Source organism: Macaca mulatta, chromosome 2 (assembly GCF_049350105.2).
Source record: "Macaca mulatta isolate MMU2019108-1 chromosome 2, T2T-MMU8v2.0, whole genome shotgun sequence".
Lineage (NCBI taxonomy): Eukaryota > Metazoa > Chordata > Mammalia > Primates > Cercopithecidae > Macaca > Macaca mulatta.
Genome location: NC_133407.1, coordinates 100,898,014 through 100,924,723, shown reverse-complemented (window position 1 = coordinate 100,924,723; position 26,710 = coordinate 100,898,014). Strand labels below are relative to the sequence as shown.

General features: G+C 53.8%; 1 protein-coding gene across 13 annotated transcripts in view; it reads left to right on the top strand.

The window, feature by feature from the left end:
- SCN5A (sodium voltage-gated channel alpha subunit 5) overlaps positions 1-26,710 on the top strand; it is a 102,512-nt gene that overhangs the window by 16,011 nt on the left and 59,791 nt on the right. For 7 of the 13 annotated variants that reach the window (XM_077992192.1, XM_077992190.1, XM_077992191.1 and 4 more), the window contains exons 2-8: positions 347-671; positions 3,279-3,397; positions 11,552-11,641; positions 13,048-13,176; positions 19,978-20,069; positions 24,083-24,313; positions 25,842-25,905. In XM_077992192.1, the coding sequence (XP_077848318.1) occupies positions 399-671; positions 3,279-3,397; positions 11,552-11,641; positions 13,048-13,176; positions 19,978-20,069; positions 24,083-24,313; positions 25,842-25,905 (998 nt within the window). In that variant the 5' untranslated portion in view covers positions 347-398. Of the gene's footprint in view, positions 1-346; positions 672-3,278; positions 3,410-11,551; positions 11,642-13,047; positions 13,177-19,977; positions 20,070-20,209; positions 20,302-24,082; positions 24,314-25,841; positions 25,906-26,710 lie in introns of all 13 variants that reach the window. The other 6 variants (XM_015131332.3, XM_077992187.1, XM_015131334.3 and 3 more) reach the window with 2 other exon arrangements.

Genomic DNA, 26,710 nt, shown 5'->3' with positions numbered 1-26,710 from the left:
AACCAAAAGATGCAAGTGTTTCCTCTTGTGTGGAATGGGACAAAAAGAAGGTGCTTGGATGACACAGTCACTCTTGCCTGCTTGAATTCAGACATGCTTGTTAGGAGGGGAAAGAGGAGGTGACCCTGCTGCCTGTCCACATGTGTGCCCCATAGCCTGGGGGGCCTTGGGTTTACCCACGCCAGTGTTGCCCAGGTGTGCCTGTGGAGTTGTTGGCATCCTGGGGTCTGGAGCCTCTCTGCAGATGGTGTCCCTCCCTCCATCAGCACAGCCACCCCCAGGAGGTCTGCCCACCCTGCCCTCTGTCCCTGGGCATAGCATCAGGCCCATTGTCTGTGTCTTCCAGCTTCCCCGCAGGCAACGTGAGGAGAGCCTGTGCCCAGAAGCAGGATGAGAAGATGGCAAACTTCCTATTACCTCGGGGCACCAGCAGCTTCCGCAGGTTCACACGGGAGTCCCTGGCAGCCATCGAGAAGCGCATGGCGGAGAAGCAAGCCCGCGGCTCAACCACTTTGCGGGAGAGCCGAGAGGGGCTGCCTGAGGAGGAGGCTCCCCGGCCCCAGCTGGACCTGCAGGCCTCCAAAAAGCTGCCAGATCTCTATGGCAATCCACCCCGAGAGCTCATCGGAGAGCCCCTGGAGGACCTGGACCCCTTCTATAGCACCCAAAAGGTGACTACCACCCACCTCCAGCCCTGCCTACCCTTCTGTGCAACTCCCTTGTCCATGGAGCAGAGAGGAAAGAGGGCCTGGCCTGCATATGGGGCTCTGTTTAGGGGGGCTCACCAGGCTTTGGGGGAATGAGTCACTGGAGATCTATATTCCAACCACCTTAATTTTGGAATTTGGGAATAAAAGACAGGAATTATGCAGCCTGAGATGCTGGTTTGGTGTCATGAAGAAGAGAGGGTACCCTCAGGGAAAACATGCCTCCTGTGACTACCTTCTTTGGGAATTACCTGTGGTTAGATTTTCACCCCTGAAGGACTCCTCCCCGTTGTGTGGTGTGTGTGTGAATTGGAGTCAAGCCCTGAGTTCTGGCCTGCGTTTGGGCCCTGCCTGAGTTTGGGCCACAAAGCGTAGCACGTGGTCCCTTCTCCCTACTGGGGACAGCATGTAGTCCCCACACCCACGAACTATGCATGGCTACGCTGACTGGCTCAGGCCACAGCCACAGCAGCAGTTTCCTGAGCTTTGAGGGCTGGCAACGGGACCAGGAAGACCAGTGGAAAATCTAAGAGGGATGGAGAGGGCAGTGATCACTGGGGGATTTTTGGAGGAGGGTGGCGTGTGACATTCTGCCATTGTCCCTTCTGATCATAGGGAAGGGAAGTGGCTTTTGTCCACTAGGGCAGGGAGACTCAGGCTTCCTCCTAGCATGGCTCCGACCCAAGAGGTAACTGCCCCTGTCTGAATCCCCTGCCTGGCCTCCCTCCTCCAGATCTCAGGTCCGTTTGTGCCCCAGCCCTGCACCCTACCACATACAGAACTCCTGCAGAGGCTTGGTCTCCAAGCTGCCCACGCTTCTGGGCCTTACTTCCAGAGGAAGGTGGATTTGAATTTGGGGGAGGTCTTTTTCCCAGAAGGCTGAGTACAAGGAAGACAGTGGCCAGGCACAGTACTGCAGTCAGCACCAGGCTGAGGAAGCCTGTGGGGGTCAGACAGGGCTGGTGTGGCCAGTGCAAGAATGTGACTGCAAAGGTGTGTGACTGTGGTTTAAGACCAAGCGCCTGGGGATGAGCCTGGGGTGCATCTTTGGGTGTGCATGCGTGCATTGGATGTGTGAGTGGGTGTGTGTGTGAAGTAAAAGCCCACCCAGTCCACATAAACAGGTGGGGGAGGAGGCCTTGAACTTGGTCCTGCTCCCAAGCCCCCAGCTGAACTTTCCCTTGGTACAAGTGACTCCAGTGGAGTCCAGGCAAGGTTGGGGCCACAGCTGGGGTCAGAGTGAGGCTGGAAGGTGGGCTTAGTCAAGGTGGGCAGGCCTAGGTCATGGTTGGTGAGAGATGGAAGTAGGAATTGGGGTTGGGGTTAAGGCCACAGCTGGTAGTAAGTCAAGGTTATGGGGAGAGGATGAGTGGCAATTAGGCTGAAGTTAGCTGGGACAGGCAGGCTCCACCGCAGGTGGACCCGACTGAGGTTGAGGTCAAGACTGGGCTGGGCTTTTGGGGGCTGGTGGCAGCTGAGCATGTGAGGGGTCAGGGGCACCATCTCTTCTGGCCTTGGGTCTGGGAATGCTTGAACAGCAGCTCCAGGGATGATCCCGGCCTCTCACTTGCTGTTTCCACTTGCTGATCCCTGGCCACACTGCTTGCAGCCTCCCAAGGCAATGGAGGCACCACAGCAGAACTTTTGGTCCTAATCTATCCAGTCAGCTTGTCTCTCCAGACCAGATTAGGTAGAACCTTGTCCCACCAGCTCATTCGGCAGGCCAGTGGACTCACTGCCTTGCCCTTGGGTGGAGGTGAGGGAGGTCTCAGGGGAATGTCAGGTTGTGATATTCCCCTAGACCTCTGTGAGGCCACAGAGCTGTGACCACCACACACCGGGGCAGGTGGGGAGGCACCGCTGTCCTCAAGGGCTGCTTGGGCACCTGATGTGCACATGTCTCAGCATTCAGCTCTCGTTGTCCGCTCCTGGGCCCCATTGTGCTGTGTAGAAAGGATCTTCCAGAAGCTCAGGGAGAGGTTGCATTGCTGTTCATGATCCCCTGGAGGGAGGCAGTAGGCTGTGTCCTGTGGGATGGGGCTGACATTTGTCCCAGACTCCAGGAGACAGGGTCCCAAGAAAAGCTCTCGGGGGACTGCTTCTGCATTTTCCTTTTCTCTTCTCCTCACCTGTAAGTCCTCCCTGCTGACCCAGCTTCCCTATCACGTCCTCCCTCCAGGTGGGCCTGGTGGGGACCCCACGCAGGCTGAGGAGGGGGTCAGCTAAGGGAGAAGGGGAGGGAGGAGGCATCCCCAGGTCTGCTGAGCCTCTGCTGTGACAACAGCTTGGCAAGGACTGGAAAAGATCCCTTCTTTTTGTGACTATAATTTTGAAACTACATCTCAACCAAACTGACATTCCCCTGAGACCTCCCTCACTTCCACCCGTGGGCAAGGCAGTGAGTCCACTGACCTGCCAAATGTGCTGGCAGCCGCCCGTCCCCGTCTCCTCCCTCAGTCCCTCTCTTCCTCCTCCCACCCCACCCCTCAGCCACAGTCCAAGGGCTCTGAGCCAAAAGCTGCCCCTGAAAGCCTTTCTACACAAGGGCCTAATGCTACTGTCTGTCCCCAGACTTTCATCGTACTGAATAAAGGCAAGACCATCTTCCGGTTCAGTGCCACCAACGCCTTGTATGTCCTCAGTCCCTTCCACCCCATCCGGAGAGCGGCTGTGAAGATTCTGGTTCACTCATATCCTTTGCAGTTAATACCTGCTGAGTACCCCCTGGGGGCCCACACTGGGGATGTGCACGGGGTGCTGCCCCCAGCCCACCTGCATTCTAGTTTAGGAGAGTGGTGCTGATTCCCTGCTGGTCCTAAGACAAACTCATGGTCATGACCTGGGAGCTGGTTGGAAATGAAAAACCTCTGACCCTCCTTCAGACCTGCCAAGTCAGCATCTGCATTTGCATTTGATCCCCAGGGGATTCTTGGGCACGTGAAAGTTTGAGAAACCCTCTTCTGATTCTTCAGGAGAACATTCTAGAAGCTAAGCTACTGAGGATCCCAGAATAAATGGCATCTGTCAGGCTCTGATATTGGCTCCAAATGTCCCTTCCCACCACACCCCCTTGGGCCATCCTTCTCCCCACCCACTTGCAGGGACCTTCGAGCAGGTCACCAGAACTCAGCCAAGGAAAACTCATTTCCCAATAAAGAGGCCTCCAGTTTATTCACATGTGGGCATCTTTCGAGGGCGGCAACACTCGCTTTTTGATTAGGCGTTGACAAAATGTTTGCAGTTTCAGAGTATCTCAAAGAACTCTGGTTAGCATTAAATTATATAAACCACAGCTGAAAAAAGCTCCAGCCTGCAGAGGAGAGCCATTGGAGTGATGCAGTGTAATGAGGGACTTACCGGGCTTGGGCCTGAGAGGGGCGTCATTTGGCCAGCACACGGCATGGGGCGCCAGCACCTAATCACTCTGTTCTCTGGACTTCAGAGAAGGGGCACCATAGATGGAGCCTTCCAGGAGGGCGGTGCCAGCTGCAGAGTCAGAGGCATGAGTGTTTCACTGCGAGGGCCTGGGCAGGCCTCCCTTTGGCCAGTGGCAACCGGGGTGAGTGCACGCGTGCAGGTGGCCCTGCTGTTCATTTAAGTGATGCCGCTAGGCTCAGCAGTGCGACTGACTGTGGGTCTAGTGGGCTGGCCCCACAGTGCCCCTCAAGGTCCCCTTCAGCCCCCTCTCTGAATGGACTTCTTTGAGGCCAAGACAAAGACTTCACTCACTAACCTCCAGCCAAGGTAGGAGGCATCAGGATTACAGATACCTAATGAGGGACTAAGTAACTGGGACTGAGGCTGGCAGGTCAGGAGCTTTTCCTGTTGGGGCAGGGATGGGGGATGCTCCTCCTATGGCTCCACTTTCTTCCCACCTGTTCCCAGTGCCTGATCCTGACCCCAGGGGTTCATTGGAGGGGCATGCACAGCAAGTAGTGTCTGCATGCAGATGTGCAGTAAAATGCATGCTTGCTTCCAACCACTGTCTGCTCTCCTCCGGCCCACCCTTGCCTTCCTGGTGGGGTTCCTGAGACAACCCCACATGCAAACCATGGCTGTGGCATGAGCAAGGTGGGAGGCAGACACTGTGGAGAGAGACCGTGTGTCGTGGGCAGCCTGCCATTCACAGCTGCATCTTATTCTGTGGGGCAAGTGTGGGCAAGTGTGTAGATTTCGTCTTGAGCCATCCTGAGTTTCCTGTAGGTGTCAGACTGTTTGCTGGACACGCTGGGGTATCGAGCCAAATAAGACCTGTCTGGGCCCTTGGCAATTTTATCGTCCCCTAAAAGTAATAAGGCAGCATTGCAAATAGTTACCATTTCTGCCAGAGTGTGGTCACAGCCTGGTAAGAAGAACAGAGCAGCAGGAGGAGGAAAAGCCAGCTTTTCTTGCTCTGAGCCTGTCTCCGGCCTCACTCCAGGGGCGTGGCCTCTCTAAAAGCATCCTCCAGCTCTCACCTGGGGCTTCTCCTCCAGGTATCTAACCAACCCAGTACTGTTTGGCAGCCACAGAAGCCCTCAGGGATGTAGCAGAAGCTCCAGGGCTCCTGCAAGGGGCTGAGCTGGGTCTTGAGGGAAATAAAAGGTCAGGGAGGTAGGTGGGCAAGGGAGGGAGTGGGGGGTCCTTGAGTGCCCAGCCTGGCCAGAGTGTCCATTGAGCAATGGCTCTGAGGCTGTGAGGTGCTGCTTCCACCTGGAAAAACTGGCCCTGAGGGCTCGGAGCCAGCCTCCATCCCCCAGGACAGCTGCCCCAGGGAAGTGTCGAGCATCAGTGAGGACCTGTACTGGGTTCCCAGTGGCTGCCTTGACACTGCTGCTGCCTGGGGATGGGAGCACATTGCTGGACCTCGACAGCGCCACTTGGTGGGCTCAGTGGGCACTGGGGGGAAGAAGAGGTCTAGATTTGTGGGGTTTGGGAGCAGCCCCTCTGCAACACTGTTGAGCCTTGACATTGAGTGTGGTGTGTGGACCAGTAGCATCAGCTTCACCAGGATGTTATAGGAGTGGCCAAATCTGGAGCCTCACCCCAGAACCTGTGTTTTAGCAAGGTCCCATGTGCATGCCACCCTAGGGCAGTTGCTTCCAAATGCCAGTCTGAGGGCCACCTCAGTCTCACCTGGGAAGTTTGTAAAAATGCAAATTTTTAGCTCTGGAAAGACCAGAATTACCAGTGTGAGGCCTAGAAATCTATAAGCACTCCATGAAGGTTTTTAAAATTTGAGGTATACTACTTCATATACCATCAAATTTATCTTTTTTTTCTTTTTTTGGGAGGGGAGTACGGAGTCTCACTCTGCCACCCAGGCTGGAGTGTAGTGGTGCAATCTCGGCTCACTGCAACCTCTGCCTCCCAGATTCAAGCGATTCCCTGCTTCAGCCTCCCGAGTAGCTGGCATTACAGGCACTCGCCACCACAACCAGCTGATTTTTGTATTTTTAGTGAAGATGGGGTTTCACCATCTTGGCTAGGCTGGTCTTGAACTCCTGTCCTCATGATCCATCCGCCTCGGCCTCCCAAAGTGCTGGGATTACAGCCATGAGCCACCGCACCCAGCCAAAATTTACCATTTTTAAGTGCACAGTTCAGTGGTTTTTAGTATATTCATAAGGTTGTGCAACCATCACCACTATCTACTTCCAGAACATTTGCATCACCCCAAAAGAAATTCCATGCCCCTTATCAGTCACTATGCATTTCTAAAGAACATCAGATCTCATGTTTTGAATGGTGAACTTTTGCTCTGCTTGAATTTTTATACTCATTCAAACATCTACTAAGTTCTATATGTGCAAAGTTCTGTGCTACGCCCTTTGGGAAGGGTAAGTGGGGCAAAGACAAACTTAAAAGTGGACAGGAATGCAGCCTGGTGAGAAAACCTGCTCACTCATGACGATCCAGGAGCTCACAGACTACAGCAAGTGTGCGGTGATTCCACTTGGCTTTGTTCTTGGCTCCATGCTTGCAGTGTGTCTCTGGGAAGTTACCAAAAAGTAAATATGGGCATGTGGAATGATTTTTTGTATGTATTTTTGTTATAATCCTCCAGAATGTGTTCCTGCTGGGGTTAAATAAAAGAAACCAACTGAACTCCATATCCTACCGCAGTCACATTCAGAGAGGCCTCACACACACACCAAGAAGCATTTTGCCTTCCTGGTTGTACAGGATCTGTGCACAAAATCCTCCCACATTCCTCTACCGGATTCAAATGGGCAATCAAACCACATGTCCGTGTGTGTATGTGTGTGCGCATGTTGATTTAATAGCACAAATACATGAAAACACCCCTCCACAGTTAATTACCTTTTCTTTGGGAATTTTTTGTTGTTGTTGTTGTTGTTGTTGTTTTAACTCCCTGGGATCTGAAGACTTAGGCAGCCCAAGTGTCAGGCATTCCCTACAACTCAGGCAGTCCTTGCTGGCATTTTTTTTTTTTTTTTTTTTTTTTTTTTTTTTTTTTGAGACGGAGTCTCGCTCTGTCGCCCAGGCTGGAGTGCAGTGGCGCGATCTCGGCTCACTGCAAGCTCCGCCTCCCGGGTTCACGCCATTCTCCTGCCTCAGCCTCCCGAGTAGCTGGGACTACAGGCGCCCACAACCGCGCCCGGCTAATTTTTTGTATTTTTAGTAGAGACGGGGTTTCACCGTGGTCTCGATCTCCTGACCTTGTGATCCGCCCGCCTCGGCCTCCCAAAGCGCTGGGATTACAGGCGTGAGCCACCGCGCCCGGCCCCTTGCTGGCATTTTAATCACGAGCCTCGGAGTGGGTGTTTGGGGACAATGACATGACAAGATTGAAGATGTTCAGCTGAGCATAGACCTGGAGAGCTGGCGTTTGCCTCAGCCCACACAAGGGACCAGCTCAATCATCAGCCTGAAATTACGAGGCAGTGCAAACAGGTGTGCCCCGGCCAGGAGTTCAGTTGATTCATCTCTCTGGTGTTGGCTACATCCTGGGCGCCATGGGGGACCTGGGTATGCTTTAGGCAGAGTCATATGGACCAGGGGCTCAGTCTAGGAAGGAAGAGATCTCATACATGCAGAAGAAGGACTGACAATTGTGCAAGTGCTGTCCTCAAGGCCATGGGAACCAGGCAAGGATTTTGAGCAGTGAAGTGGCAGAGAGACAAGAGCTTGCTACACGTCACCCTAAGCCATTGCTGTGTCTGGAAAAGATAAAACCCAGGTAGATAGCTCCTTGCCCACCATGGGACCCAGGCCCTGACTGGTGGGATTCAGAGGGCTGTATACCCTGGCTCTTCCCTGAGTCTGGGTGTTCAAGTTCTCACTCACCTCTGTCTGGGTCCAGCCAAGTCCTGTAGTACAAGGCAGCCTGTTCACACCACTGCTCCCTGCAGTGGGGCCTGTTCCCCACTCTAAGGAGAGCTGTGAGTGGTTCCCCTAGAGGGACTTGGCTCTATCGAGAGGAGTCCACCACCCAGCCTTCAGCCCACGCTGCTTCACCATGACCAACTGGGCTGACTGGTTGCCGGAGCAACCCTGGCCAGCCTTGGTGCTTATCTAAACGCCTCCTCCAGGAAGCCTTCCTGCCCAGCCCAGCCAGAGGCCTGTCTGGTTTTTTCATAACATCCCATGTCAGAGCGTTTTGGGGACATGGCTCCATTGCCCCCCTGGCTCCCACTCAGAGCCAGATACACATGCTCAGGTGGGATTTCCTCTTACAAATAACAAATAATTTCCTCCTTCCTGTACGGTAGTCTCCCCACATTCGACGGTGCTCTTTACCTCGTTTGGTTTTCATACCGCCCCATGGGTGGCAGAGGTCAGGTGTGGAATAGCTTACCTGCTTGGCACGTGAGAGCCAGAAGCAGCATGACTCATGCAGGCCCTCCAGTCCGGAGGCAGGAGAGTGGACCAGGTGGCCTTGAATGTCATCTTGCAGAGGTGGTGCAGCATGGGGCCTCAGAGTGGGGCCCGGATCAGGAGAGCCAGGGTGCGGGCTGGCTCAGCCATTGATCAGCTTGGTACCGGGAGTACTTTCCCAGGACTGCTGTAACAAATTACCACCAACACAGTGGCTTAAAGCAACGCAAATTTGTCATCTTACAACTTTGGAAGTCAGAGGTCCAAAATGGTTCTTGCTGGACTAAACTCAAGGTGTTGGCAGGGCTGCACTCCTTTTGGAGGCTCTAGGGGAGAATGTGTTTCTGAGGCTTTTCCAGCCTCTGGAGGCTGCACCGGATTCTTGGTCTGTGGTCTCCTTTCATCATCAAGCCAGGAATGGCCGGTTGAGTTTCATGTCACAAAGCTCTGCCTCTCCCTCTTCCACTTAAAAGGACCCCTGTGATTACACTGAGTCTACCTGGATAAGCCAGAATGATCTCCCCACCTCAGGATCCTTAATTTAGGGCCAGGAACAGTGGCTGATACTTGTAATCTCAGCACTTTGGGTGGCCGAGGTGGGAGGATTGCTTGAGCCCAGGAGTTCAAGACCAGCGTAAGCAATGTGGTAAGACGTTGTGTCTACAAAAAAAAAAAATTAAAAATTAAAAATTAGCTGGCTATGGTAGTGCGCATCTGTAGTCCTAGCTACTCAGGAGGCTGAGGCGGGAGGATCTCTTGAGCCTAAGAGTTCAAGGCTGTGGTAAGCTATGATAATACCATTGCACTCCAGCCCCAGTGACAGAGCTAGACCCTGTCTCGTGGAGGCCACGGGAGATCCTTAATTTAATGACGTCTGCACAGTCTCATTTTGTCCTACAAATTAGCATATTCACAGTTTCCGGGGATTCATCCATGGCTACCTTGGGGATGGTAGGGGCGTTATTCTGCCTACCACAGTGACCTTCAATTTAACCTCTTTGTGCCTCAGTCTTCTCATCACCTAAAACGGAAACAAAGTCTGCACCACATATTGTTGTTGGGAAAATTGAATTAGCTGATGGACACGGAGAGCAAATTCTGGTACCTAGGAAGGGCTCAATAAATATTCACTCTTGGTATCATTGCTTGCATATTTTAGGAGTCACCTGGACTCCTCAGTAGACGCTTAGCAGTAGATCCGTGGGGATGAACAAAGGCTGGTTGGGGGGCTTGTTAACCATCTGCCCAGTGAGGAAAGCCTTGGCACATAGCCCGCGTGTGGGCAGTATGTGTTTGTGTGTGTGTGTGTGTGTGTGTGTGTGTGTGTGTGTGTAAGGGAGAAAGCGTACTGATACTGAGATGATTTTCTGATCCTACCTTGAAAGCTGGAGAGGGACATAAGCCTGGCCCTGGAGACCCTCACACAGACAGAGGACTGGACAGATACCAAACTGATGGAGAGACCCCAGGGCCTGAAGTGATGCCTTCTGGTCAGGGAGAAACCAAGTCTTCCTGGAACCATGGCATTGGAGCCCAGCAGTCCTGTTGGCTCAGTCCTCATTTGACTAAGGGAGATTCCCAAAGCCTAATTCCCTCTCGTCCCAGATGAGAAATTAGATAATTATAAACTGGAGGCTGGTTTGAGATGCTGATTTCCTGATTGCCTGACTCCCTAGAAGAGGACTGGCAGCACGGAGGGCATCTACCTGGTTAGATTCCTGAGAGGCCTTCCCACTGTCCCCAGCTGGGGCAGTCGGCACCGCAGCCTGGCCTGGTCTGTGGTCTGACTGCACCGGCCTCCCCGTCGGGTGAGGTGGAGCTATGCTAGGGAGGAAAGAGGCAGTCCCTGGAGCTCAATTACTGCAGCTCCTGGGCGGCCTGAGGGAATCACCAGTTTGGCAGCTGTGCACACGGGGCTGAGGCCAGGCGTGGTGTTGAGTGCTTGGGGGCTGGGGAGGGATTTGTGAGAGAAGTACAGTGTCCCTGCTCTAGGCCAGGCCCCAAGGGGTGGTGAAGCCCACAGGAGGCCCAGAGTCTGCCCCTTTGTTCCTCTGCAGGCCTTGCAGAAGTGAGGCAGAGGTGGAGGAGGGTGGTCAGAGCTTTGTCTAGCCTGAAGCAGCAGCTAGGAATTGTAGCCAGAGTCAGGGTCAGAGAAGGCCTGGGCAGTTCAGTTCAAGGCCAAGAGCCCACAAGTCGACCTGAAGCACAGCTCTGGCATTGGAAGCACTCCCTTGTGATGGGAGACAGACGGACATTGCCGTTCAGTGAGCCACCATGGCTAAAAGAGGGGTGCCCGAAGCCCGCAGGGCACAGAGGTAGCACTGTGTTACCAGAAAGGCAGGACAGGCTGCTGGGGAGTTGGGTGGGGTCCTGCTGAGGGGCTCCTGCAGGGTGAGAAGGAAATTCCCAGGTGGAGCAGAGGGCTAGCTTGAAGAGTAGGTACACAGGCAGGGAGCAGCCAGAGGAACGGTCCCCTGCCTCCCCAGGGGTAGCAGGCCCTGGCCAGGTGTGCAGTTGGTTGGCAGCAGAGCATTCTGAGAGAACTTCTAGAGAAAGCCTGGCCTGGGCTGCTCCCCTAGAAGTCGGGGAGGGAACTCAGAGCCCTGCCACTCTGGCCTTGCCCTCCCCTGAGGAGCAATTTATAAATGCCCATTTCTCTCCTATGTGACTGAGGACAGGGCCCCTCGCCTGACTGCGGTTAAAAGCCTTTGAGGTCTAGGGCCCACCTTTCCTGCCTTCCCTCCACACAAGACCCTACCAGCAGTGTGGTTTCAGGTCTCTGGTGCCTATTAGGTGTCATGGAGCAGGCCGGGGGCCAGCTGTCAGTGCCGGGGAAGGGACAGAGACCAGCCTGGGTGGAGGGGGGTTGGCATGGACTGGTCACAGCCCCAATGTGTCTCCTTGGAGACCCTGTTTATTGCTGTGGTAGCACTGTCCTGGCAGTGATGACTCCCAGGGGCAGGACCCCCCAGCGGTGGTGGCGTGGCCGGCCTGCACTGCTCGCTTTCCTTGACCCCACACACGCTCTTCAGCATGCTCATCATGTGCACCATCCTCACCAACTGCGTGTTCATGGCCCAGCACGACCCTCCACCCTGGACCAAGTATGTCGAGTAAGTAAATCTTCAGGGCCTCTTCTCCATGTGGCCCTCTCTCTTCCTTTCCATTCCATGCCATGGCTCCTGAAGCTGCCCCGGAAGGGGGCTGTGTCCAGGCCCAGGAACTTACCCGCGGTGGTGGGGCAGCCCTTGGCTCAGCTTCTACCCTCTTTTGCCTTTCCCAGTCCTGCCAACTTCTGGCATTCATTTGAGTCATGCCTTCTAGGGAGGAAGCTCTCCAGATTGGCAAAGCAGGGAGTTTCTCCCTGTTCTGCCTAAAGAGGAATGATGACATTGGAGAAGGCTCTGAAATAATAATAATTTATCGAGCATTTTGTACACGCCAGGCACTGTCATAAGAACAATAAGCATCATCTCCTTTAACCCTGATGGCCACCCAGTAGGGTGGGGGCAGCCACCTTCCCCATTCCACAGATAAGACTAAGAATTAGAGAAATAGCTGGCCTGATGTCATGCAGCTAGGAAGTGGACAGCTAGGAGGTGCCCCAGGGCTATCCCCACTTCAGTAACACAGTCCGCTGCCTTTTTTCCCAAGTCCTGCCTCCTATAACCATTTGCACAGTTCCAGAAACTGCTTCTGGTCTTTTCTTCCCAAACAAAAGTACCTTGCCTGGAGGTTCTAAGCAGATTTGATAGGCGCTTACTGCATTTGCCTGCAGTTTTCAGGAGACCAGCAGAATGTTGGGGCAGCCTCTCTTCCCAAAGCAGCCTGCCTGGTTGTTCTCCACGTTCACATAGATCCTAGCAGTGCTCTCAGCTGGTACGTGCAGCTGCTCTGAATCCTGGGATGCAGTCCTATCCCGCTTCAGCCCTGGGGGCCCCAGTCCTAGCATCCAGGCATTTTGGATTCTTCAGGCTGCCCTAGGCAGAGAGAACAGCACCCCAACTCCCACCAGCCCCATGCATTATAACATCACCCTTCAAGCCCAAGGTGGACAGCTGGACCCACCTACCCTGTAAGCAGTTGAGGATTGACTGGGCCCATTGCTAGCTGCTGAGGACCCACAAACAGAGGTGAGGGTCCATGTATATGTCCTATAGCACAGACCCTGTGGCCACTGTATGCCTGTTAGATGCACAGCCCCCCACGGCTAGGGTAAGGAGATTGGGAGGAGGTCTTCTTCCACTAAGACAACTGAGAGAGAACACAGAGAGTTCAGATGGACACATGGCAGTTACACGATAATATGGAATAAACAAATTGGACGATGGATTCGTTAGCCAGATGTTTAGAGCAAAGCTCCATCCCCAACTCCAGCTCTACCATGGGGGCATTGCAGAGAGCCCTGTTTGATGGCCCCTGTTGAAGGGAGCTGTGTGGGCTCGCACCATGTAGGGAACCTGGAGAACCTGGCCTGCTCAGGCCTCCCTGAGAAACCCCATCGGCCTCTCCTGCCCAGGTACACCTTCACCGCCATTTACACCTTTGAGTCTCTGGTCAAGATTCTGGCTCGAGGCTTCTGCCTGCATGCGTTCACCTTCCTTCGGGACCCATGGAACTGGCTGGACTTCAGTGTGATTGTCATGGCGTAAGTATCTCGTTTGCCATGCTGTGCTATGCCATGCAGGCCACACTAGGGTGGAGTGTGCACACCCCAGGTCCCGGACCACCCCTCTCTTTCTGGCTTCCTCCCTGCAGTCCACATGCAGCTCTGTACACAGGCTGGAGGAAGGTAGGGTGGAGGCCCTCAGCTCATCCTGGTGGGGAGAGATGGCTCAGGCAGGCCTTGGTGGTCAGGCCTACTGGCTCACCTGGGGCTCCACAGCAGCTCTGGGCTCCAGGGACACCATTAAGATTCTGGTTTTGCATCCTCTGCTCTTTCCACCAAGAGAAAACAATATTTCAATCCCTGGCCCACTGCAAATGGTGACCTGGATTTCAAGATGGTTAAGAATGAAATTGCAGTCAAGAGAAGGAGCCTGGAGAAGTGACTAAGCATCCCCAGGAACTCGCACCAGGCACACCAGCACATCAGCTTGCTCCATCCAGAGACTCAATGCTTGGCACATTTTAAAGCACCCGGCCACTGACACAATACAGTGGATCCTCACACCAGCCAGAGAAGTAGGGTACATGGGGATGGCTTAGCCCATTTTATGGGTGAGAAAACTGATGCCAAGAACACAGGGAGCCTGCCAGAAAGTAAATGTGACCCCAGGCCTGCCGCAGCCCAGGCCGAGGCCCCGCCTCTTTGCCTAGGAGAAATTCTTGCTGAGGGGTCAGTGTTGAGGCTGCACTCCACCATGGAAGTGTCAGGGAACAGATGCTGGGTTCTGATGGGACATCTGCAGAAGTCGTGATCAGAGGCTCAGCCACCAAAGCCTTTTTGAAGGCTGAGTGCAGTGGCACATGCCTGTAATTCCAGCACTTTGGGAGGCCGAGGTGAGCAGATTACTTGAGCTCAATACTAGCCTGGGCAACATAGCAAGACCCCATGTCTATGAAAAACACAAGAATTAGCAGGGCATTGTGGCGCACACCTGCAGTCTCAGCTACTCGGAAGGCTGAAGCAAGAGAGGATCACTTGAGCCTGTGAAGTCAAGGATGCAGTGAGCTGTGATCACATCACTGCACTCCAGCCTGGGCAACAGAGCAAGACTGTCTCAAGAAAAGAGAAAAAAGAAAAAAGCCTTTCTGAAGCAGAGGACCTAGTGTGTGCAGGGTTGAGCACTGCACCTCAGCAAGGAGCAGAGCTGGTGAGTCTCATACCCCCTGCCCTTGCAAACCTTCAGTTTCCCAACATGTGAAAGGATAGTGTTGGGTGCTGTGGTATCAGAAGCTCAGTTCAGCTCTCACTTTCTAGGATGCTTGGAATGCCTGAATCTACCTGTTGAAGACAGCCTTTAACCCCAGGCATAAACAGCCCTGAGCTCAGCCATGCTGTCGGGGAGAGAGGACAAAGAGGGAAGCTATACCCTGGTGAATGGGGCACTTTCAAACTAGATGGAGAACCTGGTAGTGGGAAAATGCATCAGAATCTCTGTTTCTAGGTATACTATTTGTGAGCCAACTCTAGCCCTTCATTTTACAAGTGGGAAAACTGACTCTGAGAGACAACATCACTTGCCCCAAACCCAGTATGGATTTAGGCCTGGGTGGAGTTGAGCGAGCAAGGAAAGAGTGACGGGAGATGAAGTTGCAGAGTAGTGGGATGGAGGACAGATTGTGGTAAAAGCCAGGTGTGATGGGAGTCACTGGGGTGTAAGAACAGGCAGAGCTGTGACCTGCTTTACATTCTGTAGAGACTTCCCCAGCTATGGTGTGGACCACAGACTGGAGAAGGTAGAGAAAGACGGAGTAGTTAGGAGGCTATATCTTGGTAGCCAGGAGAGAGAAGATAGTGACTGGAACCAAGGACCAAGTGGAGAAGGGGAGCACCTGGTCAGATTCTGGACATATTTTGCAGGTAGGGCTGATGGGAGGCCCCCAAGGTGGTTTTTGGTTTGAGCAGCTGCTGGGTGGACGGTGTTCCCATTGGTTGAAATGGAAAATTGGAGAGAGCGGCACTAGCTGAAGTAGGAAGAGAATCAAAAATCCAGTTAGGGATGTATGACATTTGAAGGCACCCAGGGTGAGATATTGAGTAGGCAACTGGATATTCCAGTATAGGGTTCAAGAAAGAGGTCTAAGGTGGAGGTATAAATTTCGAAACTGTGGGGATACAGATGGTGTTTAAAGCCAGGAGACCAGATGAGATCACCTAGGCATGAGTGTAACCTGTAGCCTGAATGTACTGTGGGACGCTTCAACATCTGGAGGCCAAGAGAGAAGACTGGAGGGCAGAGGCAAATCAGAAGAGGGTAATGTCTAGGAAGGAATGTGATTCCAATGGAAACCTGCCACCAGGAGGTTGGGGAAGGTGATGACTAAGAATGGACTATAGGATTTCACAGTGGGAAGGTCACTGGTGCCCTTGACAAGAGGGATTCCAGTGGAGAAAAAGGACATGCACCTGGTTAAGGAGGGTTCGAGAGAGAGTGGGAGGAGAGGAGGTGTGGCAAGTAGAGACATCTGTTTTGTGGGGATTGCTATAACATGGGACCGAAAATGGTGTGGTGGTCCGTGCGGAATGTGGGTCAATCAAGGGAGGGCTTTTAAAGAAGGGGGGTATCTTTGCAGGCTGGTGAAAATGATCCAGTAGAGAGGGGATGCCAGATGATGTAGATGAGCAAGGGGATTGCAGGAGCAAAGCCCCTGAGCTGGCCCAAGAGGTTGGGAATCCAGTGCCAAGGGGGAGCGTCAACCTGAAGAGCGGGGAAGGCAGAATTTCAGGTGGAGATGGAGGTAGATTGATAGAGTTGATGATGAAAGAGAAAGGAATTTCTCTTCTGATTGCTTCTGTTTTCTCAGTGAAGTAAGAAGCTGGATCATCAGCTGAGAACAGAGTGGGGGGGCACATCTGAAGTCTCAGAGAGAGGGAGAACTTTTCATGTCAGAGCCGAGGAGGTTGCACTGACTTGGGAATGGAGTAAGATTGCCAGGCTGGGCCCTGGGGTGCCCTGTGGGTGGGAAGCAGTAATCCATGGGGTCCTGAGGCTGAGTGTCACAGGAAGGAAGGTGGCTTCGGGCAGGAGAGGATATAGCATCTGCCTGAGCCTTTCCTAGCTCCCCAACCTGGAGCCTGGGCAAGACAATGTCACCACAGAGGCAGCCCCAGATCCCAGGAAGTCATTGCCCTGGCCCAAGCTTTGGCTCAAGCTGTGTCTCTGGGAGATGCCCTGAGTGACCTCAGGCCCTTAAGCAGTCTTCTGCCCTGTCTTCTGGGAGAATCCTGGTTTCATTTCCAAACCACTTCTTCCACTGGGAGTCACAAAGCAGGTGTGCCTTCCTCGCCAAAACCTGCTTGCCTTCGCTGTGTGCCAGGGCCAGGGCTGACAAGGCAGAACTCAGCCTCAGAAGCTCAGACACTCTCCATGTTTCCAAGCACCTCACAGAAATGGCACATCCACTTCCCAAAGGGCTGTGTGACCTATTGGCACATCAGCTGTTGGGCCCTTGGCTGGCCTGGCCTGGCAGCTTCGATTGATGGGGATTCTGGCTTGTGAAAACCAGTTAATTACTGCATTTGAAATGCATTCTCTTAGAGATGCAATGGTTCAGTAACAAGGGACTCCAGGATAATCAAAGGAGACTTGAGTGAAGGGAAACATTCCATTCAGTGAAATCCTCCATCTGACCTCCATTACACAGATGGAGAAACTGAGGCTCAGAGAACCTCACACTTGTCCAAAGTTATAGACTGAATCAGAAGCAATGCTGAGACTAAAACCAAGTCTCTCAACTCCAAACCATGGGATGGATGGGAGAGGCATGCCGAGTCTGATGTTTCTGCTGGGGTGATCCTCCACCCCACTGATTTAGAGGCTGTGGGAGGGTCTGGGGCAGGGTGCTGGGAAGCCTGCCAGGCTCAGCTTGCAGCCCTCCAGCCAGAGCTCTTCCTGTGGCCCCACTCACAGAAGGGCATTACCTGCTAGTTAGCACAGCCTCCCACCTCCTGGGGTTGTTATGGAAACCAAACCTGGAGGGGAAGGGAGGAGGGCAGAGAGGAGGGTGGCAATTCCTGCAGTCACTAACGGCGTGGGCTTCACCATCTCAAGATAAGGGTGGGCAGGAAGAAGGCTTCCCTGCACTGGGGCTGGTGATGGGATAGGATTCTCACCCACCACCCTTTGCTCTTTCTGCCCCTGTCTGTTGTCCAGCGGTCTGCCCCTGGTCAGCAGCTTAGCCATCACTGAAGGAGCAGACTGGCTTGGAGGAGAGTTTTGCCAGCCTGAGAGGGGCAATGCTCTGTCTCCTCACGTGACCCCACACTTGCCACCTCTGCAACTGGCCCTGTGTCATACCAAGCATTCCTCCTGCCCTGCCACACTCAGAGGACCCAAAAGAGGCCTCGGTGGGGATCTGGGTGGAATAAGAGAGGCAACAGCCCACCATGTCACCAACATGGTCCCAGACATTCCACACCCTTACCCTGCAAGTCCTCTTTTAAGACTTCCTCTAACTCATGATTGCTCTCCCAGACAGACACACGGCCACCAGCTGCACTCCTATTTCCAGCCACTCAGCTGGCTTTGCAAGCCTGCCAGGAGCACAGATATGGTCCTCCCTTATTCTGTCACTAAGCTGTCCTTGTCACCTTGGGACACCAGCTGCCTAGAAGGCAGACAATGAATGGAGGCCAAGCACTGTCTGTGCTGGGGACACTGTGCTGGGGGCAGGTTCCACCCCAGGACAGGCAAAGATAGGCAGAATCTAAGCTAGAGATAGGCAGAGTTTTCAATGGAGACACCAGGGGACAGACTGGGTCTGTAAGGGACAGGAGGGAAGCAAGGACGGTTGGTTCCCTCTCTGACCTGCACAGTATTCCACTCACTCCCTGTAATTAGAAGAGACAGCCTTGAAACCAGTATCCTGGGCAAGGGGAGCTGCTGTCCCCAGGCACAGTTGGTAGAACAGCAACCAAAAAAGGAGCCCAGAGCCTCCAGCAGGCCAGAGCCGTGGTTTCCATGGGATGGCAATGTCAGCAATATCCCAGGCTCAGCCAGAAAGTCCTGTGGCAGCACCATGTCTGGAGAGAGACCGAGAGAAGAATGTGGGACAGAGGCCTTAGGGTCTGAGCCATCATGGAGAATGGAATAGCTCTCAGAAGTTGAGAGGGACCTTGGATCAAATTAGCAGGTGTATGTGGACCAAAACAAGCACGGTGACTTCTGCTCCCCAGCAGACGATGGGACTGCATCTGACTGCCACACTGGAGAAAGATGTACATGCTGAAGTGAATACAGGAGATGGAATGGAAACCACACCACAGAAAGGGTCTGGTGTCGCCAGAGGAAAGCAAGCTTTGGCAATGTGTCTGCTGACATCATCTGTGTAGGGCTTTGTGAGTAAGGAAAGATCAGCGTGGTGCATAGGGCCATGTGAAGATGGAGGGGCTCCTCCAGTGGACGTAGAGAAATCTGCTGTCAACCCAGTGTCAGTTAGAGCTGGACCTATGGACCCCAGGGCATTAAGCCCCTTGACTCAGCTGGCCAAGTTCTTTCCTGTAGATATTCAAAGCCCGAAGGGGAATTGGGAAGCTGGGAGCAGACTGGAAGGGCCTGGAGGTCCAGACTGCCCAGCAGAGTGAGTCTGGCAACAGTGCCAGCCCACCCTTGCACTCACCCAGAGCCACAGGGCTGACGTCCTATGTCTGACATCACTCAGACACCTGCGTCAGACGCACTTGGTTAAACATCAGACATCCCGAGTCCAGTGTCCTTTGTTAAACACCAGACACCTTCGGTTAAATGTCACACACCCTGGATGCAAAGCCTTTGATTAAATGTCACAAGTCACTTGCCACTGTCCCGATGGCCTTGGTTACACACTGTCCATGGTCCTCGTGGTCATGTGGCCCATCTACTGCATGTTCTCATGCTCTGCTTGGGCAGGTCCCTGCCCGCCAGCGACCACCTTCTTTCTCCTGTCCCTGTGGAGGCCACGGATCAGCAACTCTCCAAGTTCCAGGAGGGGGCCCACAGCCGCTCACCCTGTTGAGCCTCGCTCAGACCCAAGTAGGACAGACCCCAGGAAGGGCATCTTGCCTCTGGAGGCCAGTCCTCCGGTGGAGATCCAGAGCCATCCCTGGAAGATACCAAGGGTCTGGGGGTGGGACCGGTAGACTTGTTGGGAAGGCACTCCACTGCCTTGGGGCCCCTCATCCTGCCCTTTTCTCTTCTTGGGTTGCTCCTTGCCTGTGAGTAGTTGAAGAACTCAGGCAACCTCTCTTCCCATCTTCCAGCGCCTCTGTCTTGGGAACTCTGTTTTTTCCAATAAGTATTCAGGCCACCTCCGCCTCGTGACTTCAAGGACTTCTGAGCCAGGCACAAGCTGATCAACAGATGGAGGTTCCACAGAAGATGTAGACCAAAACTAGGACCAGAAAAGCACTTGCTTCCTGTATCACCTGACCTGAGCCTCTTGGAAAACAGGCTTCTCTCTTCACTCTGATGTGTCCCCAGCCCCAGACCCCACATGTGGCTTCATGTCATGGATCCCAGTGGTGTGGAGAGAGTGGCAAAGTGGTTGCCTCCTAGCACCAGTTATCCATGGCACCATCACGAAGAGAGTCGCCGGGAAGCTTGCCGTGTGGACATCCTTACGGCACTGAAGCTGAAGTCCTGTGTTAGGAGGGTTGAAATCCAGAAGAAAACCTGAGGGAGGTCCTGGGCTATCCACAGCACTGCCCCGCACCCCCATGGGAGGGGGCCAAGGGAGAGGGCTGGTCGGGGAGGGCAGGCGGAGGTTCTGCTTTGTAATTCCCAATAACTGTGGTTTGATTCTGCAGGTATGTATCAGAAAATATAAAACTAGGCAATTTGTCGGCTCTTCGAACTTTCAGAGTCCTGAGAGCTCTAAAAACTATTTCAGTTATCCCAGGTAAGATGCCCAGGTTTGCCTCTCAGATCTCAGCTACAAGTGACTCTCTCTCTGTCTTCCCCACCCCCTTTCCTCCTCTGACTGTGTGTCTCCTATTGGCGTGTTGTCATTGTCTCGTGTGTGAATTTCCCTTGTTACAGATACACAACTGAATTTGTGGACCTGGGCAATGTCTCAGCCTTACGCACCTTCCGAGTCCTCCGGGCCCTGAAAACTATATCAGTCATTTCAGGTGAAAATCAGGTTAAACGCCAAGGCTGGAGGGATACGCCTGGGCCTTTCCAGCCACCTGGGAGCCAAGGCAACCCTCCAGAAGGCCCTTCAAATGTGCCTGTCACCAGAATACCTTTCCTAGGGCTCAGGTGCCAGGGGCTAGTGGCAGTGGACATGCCTGTCCCCCTGGAGCCTCAGAATGGGCTTCAGGCTGCCCACCACAGCAAAGCCCACTCTCACAGACACCAGGGGGCACAGAGCACCCCACAGTGGGGCCCACATTGAACCCAATTTTTTTCCAAGATAGTGGACTACTTTTCCAAACCACACTCAGCTATTTGAATAGCTAAAAGTTTTACATGAATTGCTTCAGCCTGAAATGTCAGCTTCTGATGACGAAACCAAAAGAAATGCATTTGCGGGAACCCCCATACACACCTGGAATGAAAGAGGAAAACTCCAGCACGGTCTTTCATGACTGAGTGCCTCGGCCCGCCTTGTGCCCCATCTGGTGATATAAGTAGGGCCAGAGCCCCAGCCCCATTTTGCGAAACAAAGTGTAATCTGTGGACAGGCATCAGCGGGCCTTGGTGTCTAACAGCCCTCGCTGCATGGTGCGGTAGAGGTTTAGCAAACCATGCATGGTAGCCTCAGGAAGAAATTCTCCTTGACAGATGTTGGCAATTGCATCTGGGAAATCTCCTAGGCCCAGATGACCTCTCTAGAAATCATTCCACCCGTCCATTCAGGAAAACTCTGAAAAGACTTGTGATTTCTGAGCCTGCTTGTGCGATGTGCCGGTGCTGAAGCTGAGTTCCACCCAGGAGACATTCCTGTCCTAAGTTTGTATTCCCTCTCCCCAGACTCAAAGCTCCTCCTGTTTGGAGGAATTTGCTCTGGAGGGGCAGTGCCCAGAGGTTCATTCCAGAAGTCTTTTCCAAAAGCAGCCACACTTAGAATTGGGGGAGGCACTTCTTTTAAAAACGCAGCTTGGCCGGGCGCGGTGGCTCACGCCTGTAATCCCAGCACTTTGAGTGGCCGAGGCGGGTGGATCACTTGAGGTCAGGAGTTCAAGACCATCCTGGCCAACATGGTGAAACCCCGTCTCTACTAAAAATAGAAAAAGTAGTTGGGCATGGTAGCGCACTCATGTAATCCCAGCTACTCAGAAGGCTGAGGCAGGAGAATCGCTTCAGCCCAGAAGGTGGAGGTTGCAGTGAGCCGAGATCACACCACTGCACTCCAGCCTGGGCAACCTAATGAGACTCTGTCTCAAAAAAAAAAAAAAAGAAGAAGAAGAAGGCGGCTGGAAATAGGTTGCATGCCATCATTCTGGGGAGGTGTGAGAGCTGACAGGAGGATCGGTTGAACCAGATGGCTACATCCACTCCTGATGTGGAACCTGGTGGCTCCCAGGCCTATTGCCTGCTTTGAGCTATGTTGCCCCCAAGGAGTCAGAAGCACTGCTCTAAGCTCCAGTAAGAAATCTGGACTCCCCGTGGTAGGGCTAGTTATCTTGCCAGAGGAGTCCCCAGTTATGCTATGTTCACACTGAGCTTTCTAACCTCTAAACCCACTGTTTGTAAGGGCCGCATCTCCCCCAGGGCTCCTACAAGTGGCCCAGACCCCTGCCAAGGGCCAGTAGCAAGGGGACAGTCTGCTCCCGCTCAGTCCCACGGAGCCACCTGCATTGAGACAGACATCGTGGGCCTTGGCATGCATAGACTCAGAAACCACATGGTCTCTCCTCTAGGGCCAGGGGACGGCCTCACAAGCACACACCCCACCAAAGTAGACAAACACTGACCACAGGACTTAAGGCATATTCCTGGTGTGTTTTATAAGAAACATTTACAAAGGGAAATATTTCTCTGTCCTGGGGAAAAGGAGGAAGCCCACCAATCTCAGCCTAGCTCCATGGGACCTCTTCAAAGCTGCCAGCAACCTAGTGAGCCAGCAGGCTCTGAAAGTGGCCAATAGAAAAATGCTGTGGTTGGCATTATGGAAGGCTCTCGGGAGGAGGTGTCCTCTGATCTGAGTCTGAAATAGCCCTAGTCCTCTCTAGACTCAAGTCGCTTTTCCATAAAATGAGAGTGAAATCAGAATTGGTGGTTTCCAAGGGCTCTTCCACCCAGCCCGTTAATTCAGTGGCAGGAGGATTTCCCAGTTGATATACTGGGGCGCATCCCTTCCTGGGTCTTTTCAGAAAGAATCCTGCAATTCTGTTGCAACCATTCTTGCCAGAAGTGAAATCTATCATCAGTATGAGAAATGTTCAAAGGGGTGAGTTATCCTTGGCCACTATGTCCACAGACCAGGTCAGGGGGTACTTTGCTGGCCTTGAATGGGATACTTCAGGCCAAAGAGACTTTAGCCTAACAATTGAGGCAGAGACCAGTTTGGGTATTCGAGCTGCTGTCCATCAGTCTTCACTTCGTTCCCCTCGAGACATGCAGGTGTCCAGCCCAGTAAACCCACCAAAGGGTACAGGAAGCTCCGTTACAGATGAGGAGCACTGGACCATGAAGAGCTTGTGGATCCCACCACCACCACTACTCTGGGCCCAGACCTGCGAGGTCCACCCACTGCCCAGGCAGTTGCCAACATCTGCCAGGACGATTTCCACAAGGAAGGCTGAGTGCCTCTGAGCGCTGGGCAGGCAGCAGTGTCAGTGGCACCATGGGGAGGTCATCGTCTCCCCATCTTGTATTTGCCCACCATGGCCTCCTTGCCTGTGGGTCACAGGCCCAGCAGCAGCAGGCACAGAAGCCACAGATGCTCCTAACACATTAACCAGCGGGACAGTGGATGGATGGAGCTTAATCTGAGATCTGGCCGCTTGGGACAGGGGCATGAGGGGCAGGGCCCTGCTGCTGGCAGAGGATCCCCCTCATTCCCCATGCTCTGCTTGCACTTGTCTTAGGACAGTCGCTAAGGGCCAGACTGGTGTCTACACATGCTTTTCTGTCATTCTGCTATGTGGTGCTGGCTTCTGCAGGGAGCTAGGCTGTGCAACTAACAGATCACAGCCTCTCAGCTATGGAGAATGGGATGGATGGGGGCGTGGGGAGGTCCTAGAGGGACAGGGTAAGTGGGAAGATGCAATGCAGGTCAGCCCTGTTTCTGAACCTTCCCTAAAGGTGGGCCTGAGCCAGCGCAGGCCCCTTAGACATCACCTACCATGACCCTGCCAGACCCTCACCCAGAGCCCCCAGCACACACCCGACCACAGCCCCTAGCCCCTACCCGATGAGACCCTGGGCCCCTAGTTTCCTCCAAACAATCCACACTCCCTGTGCATCAAATAGAACCAATCCCAGCTGTGGGGCAGGGGGAACCCCAGCAGGAATGGCTCTATTTCTCCCCATCTCAGGATCAAGGCTGAGGCCCCTCCATTGCCTCCATCTCCTTTTCCATGGACTACATTAAAAGGGGTAGGTCTGGCACACCTTCAGATCAGCCAAAGGGGGTGATGCTCTGAGTATGTGTTTTCTCAAGAAAACAGCACTTTCCATGCCCATGCCATATATTTGGCTGGTGGGCAGCAAAGAGGAGCAGGTTCCCTCTGAAACTACAAAGCCAGCCTAGACTCCTGCCCAGGGAAATCAAGACAGAATCTCAGCTGCTGAGGAAAGTGGGGCTTGGGTCTCCAAGCCCAGGAGAAGCCGCCCTTATTCTGTCCCCACCTCTGGTTGCCTACTCAGGTCCCAACCCAGCTCATCTCAGGCCCAGCCCCCCACCAGTGGAGCACAGAGCTCAGCGCCCCTGGGTGACCCCATGCTTGTTCTTGCCTTCCCTAGGGCTGAAGACCATCGTGGGGGCCCTGATTCAGTCTGTGAAGAAGCTGGCTGATGTGATGGTCCTCACGGTCTTCTGCCTCAGTGTCTTTGCCCTCATCGGCCTGCAGCTCTTCATGGGCAACCTAAGGCACAAGTGCGTGCGCAACTTCACAGCGCTCAACGGCACCAACGGCTCCGTGGAGGCCGATGGCTTGGTGTGGGAATCCCTGGACCTTTACCTCAGTGATCCAGGTGCGAACTCTCTCTGCAGCTGGGGAAGGCTTTGCGAGACCAGCAGGGCGGGGTCACCTCCCACACATGCGTCACCAGCGGGCAGGCCTCCAGGGTTGTTCGAGCCCTGTCTGATCCCCCAGAGACCCAGACAGAGGACAGATGGGGAGCAGACTTAGGGCCTGCCTTGTGACTTCCCAGGCTAGATGGGGAGGCGATGCTTGAGGAGTGGGAAGTACGGAGTTAGATGGAGGGCCAGCTGGGGGAAGAGCAGCTGCAGCATTTGGAGATGGGACTGACCCTAGAGTGTTGCAATGGCAAGGTGACCAGCCTGCCCACAGACTGTCAGCTTAGGAAAGGGCTGGACACGGAGCCGGAGTAGTTGATGAGGCTTCAGAGTGAAGCCCCACCTAGCTGGCATGGAGATCTCCCGGTTGACATCAGTGTTCCTTGCCAGGATGCTAATTCCATGTACGTGTACCCCAGAACCCTGCAAGGGAGTTGGAACAAGCCCAGTGATTGTGCCAAGTTGTGTGAGCCCCTCTGTTGTTTCACCGCCCTGTGGCTCACACTTCCATTCTCCAGGCTGAGGGCCAGCACCACTCTTGACGAGAGCCATTGGTCTGTTTCAGAGGTACATGCTGCTGCGAGGCCAGATTCCAGGCCACAGGACCCTGGGCCAGAATGACTCTGAGGGCCATTCTGAGGTTAGGGCCTCTTACATACACCAGCAGTCCACTTTGGAAAACGAAACATAGACACTCAGTGAGTAGTTCAGCAGTGGCCTCATAACAGTGGTTCTAAAACTTCCATGTGCACCCAAGTCACCTAGAAGGCTCTGGAAAACAGATTTCTGGGCCCCACCACCCCTAGAGTTTCTGAGTCAGTAGGTCTGGGTGGCAGTCAGGAAGTTGCATTTCTGAGCAGTTTCCAATTGACACTGATGATGATGGTTCGAGGACCACGCTCTGACAACTGTCGCCTAAGACAAAGCCAGGTAATGGTGAGTGTTGGGGACTGATGACTGCCACAGAGAGGAGAGGACAAGACAGGCAGTCCTGTTTGGTGCAGCTCCATCCAAACAGACCACAGCATTAGCATGGTGACTATGGCAGGCATCACTTCTACCATTTTATGTGATGGAAGTGAGTACAGAATTGGGCAGTAGCTGGCCAAGGCCCCATGGTGACTCGGCAGCCAAGCTGGAACTCTGCCCAGACCCTTGCCTCCTGACCTTGGTGGGCCCCCTGAGTGGTTTCGGGTGGGGTGCAGAAGCTTCCTGTGGGGACAGCTGAGGCCCTGCCTAAGGCTTCCCGTGTCTTCTGAGAGCATGGGGACACTGGCAGCAGGATGTCTGCAGAGGAGGAGGAGGAAGGCCAGAGGCACAGCCAGAGTTGCCTGAAGCCTGGCCAGGCAGAGGGTAGGGGCAGGGAAGGGGCAGAGAAGAATGAAGACCACTAGTGAGGTCTCCACCTCCCCAAAACCCTGGATGCAAGGGAGAAACTTTTGGGCCAGCGTGCCCCTCACCAGCATGATGTTTCTCTTACAGAAAATTACCTGCTCAAGAACGGCACCTCCGACGTGTTGCTGTGTGGGAACAGCTCTGACGCTGGGTATGTGGCACCCACCGCCCCGGGTCTCTTTGTCCCGATAGGGGAGTCTCCTGGTGTTTTCTCAACTGATTCTATTTTCTATTGATGCCCTGACCCCAGGGACAGTGAGGCCTTCTTTTGTCTCCCTTCCCTGCCAGGACCCTTCCCCAGCTTCCCACCTTGCCCCCAGCACAGAGGAGACAGCTGCTGGAGAAAGGTCAGGGACAGAGCTGCAGGGAGAGCTAACGGAGCCCTGAAGGTGGGCTGGGACTGCGGGATAGCTCGGGATGCCTTCTACAGCCCCCCAGCCAGCCCACCCCCAACTCCATCCCTTCCAGAAGCTCCCCAGAACTGCTCCCTCCAGCTCCAGTCTTCCCTCCCTCGCTGCTGAGCTGTCCCTTGGAGTGAATGTGGTTTCCCCAGCAGCCTGGACTTTCCTTGAGATGCCCCAGTAGCCACGTGCAGCTTCCAGGGCCCTGTGCACACCAGGGTCTGGATCAGTGTGACAGTGCCATGGAGTGTTGGAGAAGGGGGTCACAGAGGGTCACCTCAAAGGAGAAGTACCAAGTTTGTTGCCTCCTTCCTGTCACCAAAGAGATTGTCTGAAAGGTCTTGGCACATTAACAAGACACAGAGGTCCCTTGGATGCATCCATCCACTTGCTAAGTCCGTGTGTGTGTGTATGTGTGTGTGTATCACACACACATACATGCACACATGACTCCAGACCAGCATTTCCTCTTTGGGAGAGAGGCTATCACCTCCAGCTCTGTGAACTGTGGATCTGCCTCACTGAACCAGTGACTGTGTGCACAGTTGTGCAAAT